This window comes from Amblyomma mixtum, chromosome 3 (genome assembly GCF_055824585.1).
Source record: "Amblyomma mixtum isolate Tamu chromosome 3, ASM5582458v1, whole genome shotgun sequence".
NCBI lineage: Eukaryota > Metazoa > Arthropoda > Arachnida > Ixodida > Ixodidae > Amblyomma > Amblyomma mixtum.
This window is the reverse complement of record NC_143014.1, coordinates 210,464,673-210,475,064: the sequence shown is the minus strand read 5'-3', so window position 1 is coordinate 210,475,064 and position 10,392 is coordinate 210,464,673. Positions and strand designations below refer to the sequence as shown.

At 47.8% G+C, this 10,392-nt stretch overlaps 1 protein-coding gene across 1 annotated transcript; it reads right to left on the bottom strand.

Moving 5' to 3' along the window:
- Positions 1–402: 402 nt before the first annotated feature.
- Positions 403–7,992, bottom strand: LOC149353533 (uncharacterized). The gene is given in 2 exon segments (XM_089577365.1): positions 403–4,419; positions 7,726–7,992. Coding segments are annotated over 2 exon segments (4,284 nt in total).
- Positions 7,993–10,392: the final 2,400 nt, after the last annotated feature.

Genomic DNA, 10,392 nt, shown 5'->3' with positions numbered 1-10,392 from the left:
GAAAAAAAAAAGTTTTCGATACGCGGGCCCACACTGATATTCCTTATGGAATATCAACGGTGCCCACTTTTACGTCCGTAAAACTGAACTCTTATCACCTCTAAGTTAATGGCCCCCAATAGGCAAGCTATCAGCACAGCGCCTGTGCCAGGAGCGCTACGCACGTTGTTACCACGACAAAATGCATGAGAACAATTCGGTGCAATATTCATTTTATTGAGCATTCCTCGATTAAAACTCATAAGCAGAATAGCTTGAAAGTATTCATTATTTGCTCACTTGGTAATGATTTAATTATATTATAAAGTTTAGTAAATAACAAACTCAACGCATTAAAAGTACCTGCCACCTGAACTTGAGTTATTTTTCTCCCAATGCTGCATAGCTGTCGATGACAGTAAATTAAGCTTGGCTGGCGCAACAGCTGATTCCTGGTCAGTGTTACGAAGACGAGAAAACTTCGAACCTAAGACGAAGTCTGTTATCGGAAACAAGGCCTTTGTTTTCGATGTCCTGGAACGAGAGGTAGCTTTGCGCATAAGCTTCGATGTTCCTCATGGCCTTCGGTTTCATGAACGCTAATGGAATCGATTTTTTGTCGTCCTCGTCCATGTCGAGAACCACGTCTTCAGTTGCGTCAGAAGGGTGCACAATCACAAGCCTGAACTTTCCTTCAAAAGGCCATTTTAGGAAATCGTCGTAGACACCCTTGTGCAGAGTTAGCTCAGGGTGGATCTCTATGACGCCGTTCCTCTTTCGAAGAAAAACGCTCGGTCGGATGTTGTACCCGCAGAAATAGTGCAGAGAGGAAACTTCCAGCGAAAGATACTCGATTTGCATTACCCGATTCTTCACTTCATCAAAGTTGTTTATGTACCCCTCGAAAGACTCCCAGTTTCCGAAGGAGTTGTGCAACATCGCTTTGCACACGTTTACCACATCACCGGTCCTACTTCTAATTTCTTCTTGAAGTTCCTGCAGAACAGCAGTGTTTCGTGATTGGTGGCTCAGGCATTCTTTTGTTACTGTCAAAACGGCGTCTAAAGCTAGCTTCGTAGGCATCAAGGCCTTAAGGTATTCAGTCAGGGTTTCTTTGCAGACACTGCGGCTTTCGGCCAAGGGCGGTATCTCACCACGCAAGTTGCTGTCTTGGTCATTTTCTCGCGTGCGCCTGCAGGATTTCATGTCTTGACAAGTGGTCGCTGCCACTTCGGCCTTGTCTGTAATTAATCCAGCTGCTTCGTAGTCGTCACTACTTGGCGTGCAGGGCGGGTAAAACGCAGCGGGAATTAGTATTTGTTCCCTTTGCCCGCCTACCGAGAGTCCATCTTCTGCAAACGTCACGCTTCGACGAACCAGGTGCGAACTTTGTTCTTCCTGGTGCACGACTCTCCTCGCGCCACTATTTTCCTCAGTACAGCTGTTTTCCTCTTGAGTGGAGCACATCGTTGCTTTTCGGCTGAATGAGCTGGAAAATGATGCCTCGGACGAACGAGTGACGCTTTCGACGCTAAGACTCGGACTGGCATTGTAGACGGAAGCCAGCGGCGGCCCGCGGTCTTTCTTTTCGGCTATGTCCTCAACTGTGGTTTCTTTCGACGGCACTGTGCGACTTTCCTTTCCTGTATCTTCTGGGCTAGCCGACTGAGTGGCTTCTGAATCATCGACTGAAGCTGCTTCCGGGCACCGATTCTCGCGCATTAATTTAATGTGCTGATGAGCGCCCGTGTGATTGCTTTGGCTATTCGGAACGTCGGCATAGGCAGACTTCTTGCAGGACTCCTGGATCACCTCATCATCAGAGCTTGGGCTTCCTGATTCATCGTCGCTTCGCCGAAACTGCTTTGCTTTCGAAACGTTTTCGATAGCTTCGCTTACCTTGCCAAGAATGGCGGAGAAGTTCAAATGGTTAGTCATGCTCTCAGGGTGGAGGAGAGCCTGCCCTGTTCCTACACAACCAGTCGCTGAGTTTAGGCTGCTTATAATTTGCTTTCCGAAGGCTTCATCGCTGAGTTGGTGTGAACAGTTCTGCTCAAGGTAACGGTGACTGTCAGCCGTTTTCTCCTCTTCAGAGCGATTTGAAAGTTGAGAGCCGTTCCTGTCATCCACACTATAGCTTCCTGATGGTGAGGGGTTTGTGCCTAGGTTTCCACGCTGTTCAACTTCTGTCTCACTCGCTGTCATTTCGGACACTGTTAAGCTAGGCACAGAGTTGTCACTGTTCGCAGAAGTGATGCCAAATTCTTTTTCTTTCTGGTAATCTTGGCTGCTTTGGAAAAAAGGCGAAAATTTGCGTGGTTTAAAAACTGAGAAATCCAGCAATTCTCTGGTTTTGCTACTGCCAGATGTCCCAACCGCCAATCCTTCCTGCGGCAGTTTTTTGCTCGTGTCTTTCAGCAAACTCCCTATAAGGTCATTTATAGGCTCCACAGCAGAGAAAGCAACAGGACCATCGACAAGGAAAGGCGTACAGTTGTGTCCGCTGTGGTCGCGGCGCTGCAGTATACTCTGTGATTCTTCTGCTATTTCTTGGCCTGGTGACGTCACAGGATCATTTGTCGTCGTCTCCTTTGGAATAGCGCTTCGTTCTGCCTCTTTGTATTGTGTAGGCGGGTCAGTAACTGAACGTAAAGCGTGGCTAGTTGGACAGTTAAGGCGTTCAATACGCTTCTCAAATTCTGATACGCCTATTTCTGGCGGCTGCTGCGCTGTAGTAGGGACACCCGAGCCTAGTCCAGAGCTCTCCACTCTTCCACCCGTCATCCGGTTTTCTACAGCCTTTCGGCGCTCTTCAAGCATCCTTTCCAGTGACTCCAATGCTGCAGATTCTGCTTTGTCCGATGCAAACAACTCGGCAGCAAACTGAGCCTCAGGCACGCTGCCTTTACTCGTGCGACTGAAAGACTCCGCATTGGCTTCCATGGTTCTGTCTCCCTCGTTCTCAGACACTGATCCTCTGAAAAAAGGCCCATTTACAATGTATTTTCTCTGTTCGCTGACTCGTTTTAATGGCGCACGCGTACTTGCAACTTCTGCGTGAACAGATCGGTCTTGCGCAGTCCCATTGCAGCTGGTCGCTTTAAGAATCCCTTCACTGTCCTGTGGTCGTTCCGATTTCGTGTCATCTTCCGCTGTATTTCTTGTGTCCTCTGAAGGCGCTGCAAGCACCCCTCCGAAACCCTGGTAGCCAGTTTCCTGTTCTTGCGCAGTGCTCTTGAAATCTTCGTCATTCGACTCTGTGTCTTCCAATGAATCTTCAAACTCGCCCGAGCTTCGTGATGCTGTGGAAGAAGATTCCGAAATAGCGTATTCGCTTCGCTTGTGAGTGCTCTCTGTAGCGTGGTGGTCAAGAACTCCCAGTGCATTGTCAGCCGGTGGCACATTATCTCTCGATGCCTCGTGGTGCATCCGGCTGTCATCAGATGCAAGGGCTGTGACGGTTGTGCTTGAGGGTCCTTCGCCAAGACTTTGTGTTCGAGTGCTTCCGCAGCTGCCCGTCAGTATGGCTTCCGTGCAACCACTAGGGCCCTCTCTTTTAATACCTAATACTTCCGATGACTGGCAGAGCTCTGCTCCTCGAAATTGTCTAGATAGGAAGGGCTCGTTTACAATATTTTCTAAAGTAGCACCTTCTGCACTTACGTCCCCAGGTGGTTTTGTGCTATTTGAAACTGTTTCCATTGGTTCAGTAGCTCTCATGTCCATGCTTTCGCTGATGCGGCTAGACGTCCCTCCTTGCTGAGGTTCTGAGCGGGGAGCTGTGCTTGCGGCTCGTCGAGGGGCCAGAAAAGCGGCGCTTTCGTTGTTGGCACAATCACTGTTGGATCTGCTGCGCCGGCGCTGGTACTGTTCAGCGTCAGTTGGCAGGTTAATGTTAAGCGGCTCTGCAGTACTGCTTCGCCTGCGCTCGAACACGCTTTCAAAGGTGCTACGTGTGGTTTGATAGGTTCGTTGCTGCGGAGCCCTCGTTGCGCTAGTCTTCCTCGATCTACGCTCGGTGGCTTCCCGAGCAGCAGTGTCACGTGTGGACCGAGTGTCTACCTGGATCTCGACTGAACTGTGCACCCGTTCGCTCAGGCTACCCGCACGCGTTGAAAGCGTGATTGAATGCGATCTCGTGGAACTGTTTCCATCACTTTTTACCACGAAGTCGCTAAGACTACAAACGTGGCTATCTTGTAACATCCTCTCTTTCCTTGGTGGGGCGCCATGCACTTCCTTAAGCACAGTCTGTGTCCGGTGTTCACGTCTTGGCACCGTAAGACGTTCCGGGTTGGAGTGATGTTGTCCAAGCTCAGCAGTGCCTTTTTCCGCGTGTGCCTGTGCAGCGCCAAAAGCACAGTTCTTTTCGTGGTTGTCGAGCATGAAGGACAGCGTACCCACGACGTCGCAACCTTTGCTTGAGTTCCAGCAATACACCTGAAAAACGAAAATCACTGTTGAAAAATCTGCCTCTCGCCCGTAAGCACCTTCTCATAAATCAGTGGACTTCCGTGTCTTTCCCTGTTGCCCCCTTCACTTTACCACTCAATGCGCGAACTACGTGCGGCGGAAAATGCTGCCGACAATTAGCAGCGCCTAGTGGACATTATCTATAATACGAGGAGAGAACCAGCTTTGAAGCAGTAGTGCGTTTTTTTTTTGTATTTACACTTTCAAGCCCACGGTATACGCCCGAAAACTACGTCACTTGCTCCGCAGAACAACATCCACATCACAGAACAATGGTGGCCACTGTGGCCAGCTTTCAAATGGTTCGCCATTGAATAAAAAAATATTCAGGGGGCACTTTGTTGACCTAAAGTGCGGTGAGGCGAAAGCATTTAGCGCGGTGTTGTTGCTTGTGTCACTGATGTGTGGTTTAGATGTTAATTAAGTACACAATTGTTTGTGAATCTTAAATGCTGGAGACACTAGAGGGCGTTTGGGAGGCATCCGTCTGATTCGACGCCTTTCTGCAAACAATCTCCAGCGTCCTAGACAAGGAGAACTACATGCGCGTTGGGAAAGAAAAAAAAAGTAGCATAGCCATTATCACACTCAGCTGCGGAACGGAAAGATGGTGGTTCGAATCCTATCGTGCACAAAAATTTTTTTTCTGGTCTGACTAGAAAAGCGTGACACCTCTGCTGACAACCTTCTGTCGACGACGAGGAGACATAAAAGACTTTCGCCTGAATACACCTTTCCCTGGAAGGGGAAGAGATGCCTTGCCTTAAGTTCAGCAAGGAAGCAGTAGATAGCTCACAAAAGCAATCATCGCTCGTTCATCCTTCCTCCCTTCGTGCAAGTCTGTTACTTTCTGCCTTTGTAATACAATTGCAACATTAAAGTGTCCTAATAGTCATTTTTTATGCCTCGCATAACATGTGATACCAAGCACTAGCTATTTCGTCGAAAGAGTAATCCGTCAAACTTCTTTGAGTAGCCAAAACAGGCGGTATTACAAGATCGGGGGCCATTGTTCACGTCGTTTCCTCGAAGTCGAGCCTGCAAAAGGCATGAGCGAGCAGTTAAGCGCGTTTTGTTTGTAGCGTGCTCCTGCTCTGAACAAAGAAATGTACAGCCTTTGTGAAAAGTTTATAGCCCAGGGGAGTGTGCTTCCGGGCCGTGCCGTGACACTCGCTCTGCATGCCCCGGATACCAGAACTCTAGTAGTTAAAAGGAGCACTGATCATCCCCTCTCCGAAATCGGGAACTTCCACGTATGCTACAAGAGCCACACTAAGCAACCCCCCTTTTCCTTTCTGGGTTTTCAACTTTTGACAAAGGCTGTAGTGCTCGACCTGTTATGCGGATCTTGACGGGTTCTCTGGAAAGTGAATCTCCTTGGCTACCTCTCCACAATGCTAAGCATTGACTTCAAGCCCACACGGCAGGACGCCCACCCGACCAAACGCACCGCTTCAAGAAGGCCAGCGTGAGTTATGTGCATCTGCAGAGATATCAGATTTGTCATCGCTAATCTTGCTTTCCTTCATTTGTTCTCCCTCTCCAAAAGGGAGAACGACCGCGTCTTGCAACGGTTCAACTTTTGTTCTGAGATCACTAGCGACTGCTGTGTAGTGTGCACCACAAGTATGCGATTAGCAGCAAGCCTGCAGTGATGCAGCACGTTATCTTTCTTCGCGGCCTCAAATACACTCGCGCAATCAAAGTAATGAACCTGGGATTCCAGACGTTAAGCCCTTCATGGAGTATTCGTACGCACAATTGGAAAAAGAAGCTGCAACGTGACATCAATTTCAGGTGGAAACGTGCCAAAAAAGGCACCTTGAGTAACTTACTAAGACAATTTTGATGTAGTTTGCTAACTCTGTCTTAATATTACCGAAGTTTGCGGCATTCAGGAAAAATTTTCAAACCTTGAAAAATTACGAGCTCAAATCAAGGCTCCTCCAGGGCCTGTCATGACCTGAGGCTAAATTAATTCAGAAGTGAAGTGAAGCGACCGTAGGTGCGACGAGAGCCGCAGATTACAGCTGCAGACGTTCAATCATTTTGGTTGGTCCTATGAAATCGTAGGACTGCCGTATATGTAGCAATCCCTCTCATGGTCATCGTGTACCCATTGTCATCAGTCCAGTGCGATCATCATTTACTTATTTTAGTTAGTTAGTTAGTTAGTTAGTTAGTTAGCTATTTAGTTAGTTAGTTAGTTAGTTAGTTAGTTAGTTAGTTAGTTAGTTAGTTAGTTAGTTAGTTAGTTAGTTAGTTAGTTAGTTAGTTAGTTAGTTAGTTAGTTAGTTAGTTAGTTAGTTAGTTAGTTAGTTAGTTAGTTAGTTAGTTAGTTAGTTAGTTAGTTAGTTAGTTAGTTAGTTAGTTAGTTAGTTAGTTAGTTAGTTAGTTAGTTAGTTAGTTAGTTAGTTAGTTAGTTAGTTAGTTAGTTAGTTAGTTAGTTATTCACCAGACAAGGGAAGGGACAATAGGTGCTGGTTAAGACATGCATGACGGAAGCCGTCACCGCAACCAAGGGCCATAGGGGATGTTTTTGTGGTGTCTACAAACTATAAATTAATTGTGGATTTGATAAAAAAGTAGAAGAACAAACAAACACATGCCGCCAGTGGGACCCGAACCTACCACCTGCGAATTTCTGGTCTGGTGATCTACCAACTCAGATACGGCGACGGTTATTCGATCTTCTGCTTTCACATAAATACCTCGAAAGCAGCAGATTGTACAGCCGTCGCCGTAGCTCAGTTGACAGAGCATCGGACACGAAATTCGGAGATCGTGGGTTCGGATCCCACCGGCGGCATGTGGTAGCTTTTTCTTCTGCTTTCTTATCAATTTAGAGTTAATCTACACCACAAATTACGAGAAAACATTCTCTGTACTCCTTGCTTAGAGTGACTGTTCGCTTCCATCACGCAGTTAGTTCGTGATACAGCCAATCTCTCTAAGGATTTTACAGAAGTGGGTTTGATTGTATCTGCTGACACGCAGTCTGCAGTTAAATGTACCTGCAGACACTCACAGATGAAAGTGTACAATGCATTGAAAGATACAAATAGATAAAGCTCAATCAGCGTCATAGTTTCACATTTTATATGACACAGGAGGAGAAGCAGATTCTATTCGAGCATTACGACTGCCTGGTCACAACAGTGCGTTCTACTGTTTGCAATGTGTTAATTTCCGCGTACTTACTATTATGTGGTCAAAAGCACGGCATTCCTGTCAACACTGAGCAAGGATAAGATTCAAAAGAGCTTTGCGTACCTTGCGCTGCATCACGTGCCGGAGCGAAAACGTCGTCTTCTGGATATCCTTCTCTGGGAATGCAATTTCGTGGACGGGACAGCTTTCGTCGTTCTCGAAGCAAGGCAGGCATATAAGGTCCTCACACGGCAGCAGCAAGCCGCTCATGGGAATCCGCTTGCAAGAGGCGCATACCCTGCCAGGTGGTATCGGCCCCACGAAGGCCGTCGGCCTCCAGTCCAGTTCGGGGCAGAAGCCGAACAGCGTGTGCAACTTTCTGTTCGCCATAGTTGCGTCCGAAGCCCCGACGCGCCTGTTCACCAACAAGCACCGGTGAGCTGCCCACGGCTTCTCTAGCGTGCGACTGATTGTTCAGCCGAAGGGAGGCGAAGCATTCCAAATACGTGGCTTTCCTACTCTTAATACAGGGTCGGTCTACGCAATGCGGCTTCGCTGCCTGAGCGCTACAATCCGAACCCCGTCCGTTTTATACTCTGGACTATTTATTTCCCGGCGTCGTTATCTCTCTTTTGTTTGCATCCGCTGGTAGCCTCTGCCATTATTTCTCATTTCTAAAATCAGGCACCTGCTTCACGTCCGTTGTTTATTTTGCGCAGTCGATTAAACGGGGTCATCAGATGCATGTGCTCTTAATGAATTCGTTTTCAATAAGGAAGGCAGCGAGTTTTTTTTTAATTGAGTGCGCCTGATTGTAACTTGTCGATTAGTTCGTCACGCGCCGTTATCTCTCAGAGGTCGCGAGCATTGTTTTCCGAAATCCACGTCAGTGATTCATGCTGGATGAATGAGCTCCACCCCCGGTGGCAACACGTCATGCGCTGTGGCCTCTCTCATGCGACGCAGATGTGGCAGTACGAGATACCAACGCCAAGATAGGGGTTCAATACGGAGATTCGCAAAATCATGACTGCATACAAGTGTCAAAGCTTACACAAAATGGGCCTTTTAAATATTTTTGCTTCGAAACTATGTTCTCTTGGGCAGGTGTAGCCTGTGGGAGCATGCAGCGTGCTCTAATTTCACAGTACGCCACGCCCCAGCTGAATCGTGAATCGTTGTGTGAAAATAACTGAAATTAGAGCCGGGTCAGAGAGCAAGGTTCCCGCCACTCACCTTCTAGAACCTTCCATATAATAACCAAGAAAAAATCATACATATAATACACAACGAAGCGTAAATAACGATTGTTAATAACCTGGACTACTTTCAACATGTCTCGTGACTGTTGGCTTCCTTCATTTGTATGTCATAACGAGCCCCTCATTTCTCTACCTTAGCTCAGCGAGGGCCTCGGTTCTGGCAGCCTTGCTATCATAGGCCGCATAAGAGGGTTCTCGCACAGTTTCTGTCATCATCGCTCGACGACGTTCCACGTGACACTCGCGATAATACAGGACGTACTGGATGTACTACGTCCGCCGCTATAGACGAGCGTGGCGCTGGTGAGCACACGGAAGTTTAGGTTAGACGCAACATAAATACCCATAAATGTAAAAGAAATAAATCACACAACATTAGGAACAGGCTAGTAAGGATTCTTCTAATTATAATGAACGGATATTTCCTGCTAAGAAATTCCAAACTCCTATGGCATGAGGGAAAAAGTTGTACTTAAAGAAGTAGTGCGGGCATAAAAGGGCGAAACGTTTAGGACGTGGTGGCTCCTTGCGGATGAAGGTTTTGAACGCGTCAGGTAATTATCCAGCGAAGAAAAACGAGGTGCAATGACTAAAGTGTACATGAATTTGAGGCATTCAAGATGACGACGAGCAGCGAGAGTAGTGAGGCCTAGTTGGGGACGAATAGTAGACGGCAAAAAATCCATGTCAAATCTCCTGCAAACAAAGCGCACGGCCTTCTTTTCCACAGATGCTAGTCTCACACTGCTTACAGGGCTTCCAAACAACACACGCATGGTCTAGGATGGCGCGAATTAGCGTTTTATATGTTAAAATTTGGTTTCTTGACGAGCAGCGCGCAAAGTGCGATGTGACTGTCCCAGTCTTTTAAGGACCTTATTGCAGATGACATCACTGATCATGCAGTAGACCTCTACAAACAACTTCAGCGCAAATTTTTCAAAAATTGTTTCTCTCACGCATTAGCGGTGGGCTGTGAACAGGCTGTCGTTCTGCGGCATGTGCTCCCTCGACTTCATCCGCTCCCTTTAGCTCCACTCCAGCGCTCTTCCTACACGGCCCCACAGCCATGAACTACGTGGCTATCTATCGCAGCAAACTTTCCCCTCTTTCTACTGCGGAATTGTGTTATATGTACCTCACCAGCGCTGCGTTTCAGCACACCTCCGCACCACCATGGAGCACGAGCGCTCCTCACGCGTCCGTAGCCGCGTCGTCTTCTCTGCAGCCCAGAGGTACATTATGAGAAAGAAGAGTCTAGCTCAGCTGCCCCCTTGGCAGTGCCCGGACCGTCGACGGTGCAGCCACTTTAGCAGCTCGCAAAATGCTGTGCGGACAGCTTTTCTCTGCATTGTTCGCGTTGAGCAGCAGCTTAGCCCCTGTATGCTTTTTTTTATGCGAAGCATATTACTAGAGCTACACTACAGCCCGTCGAGCGCGGCGGTGGAGCTACCATTGACCGTGACACCACGTGACAACATGACGTCACAGCAGAGGAGAGATGGGCTGCCGGCTCGCGCGGTCGGCC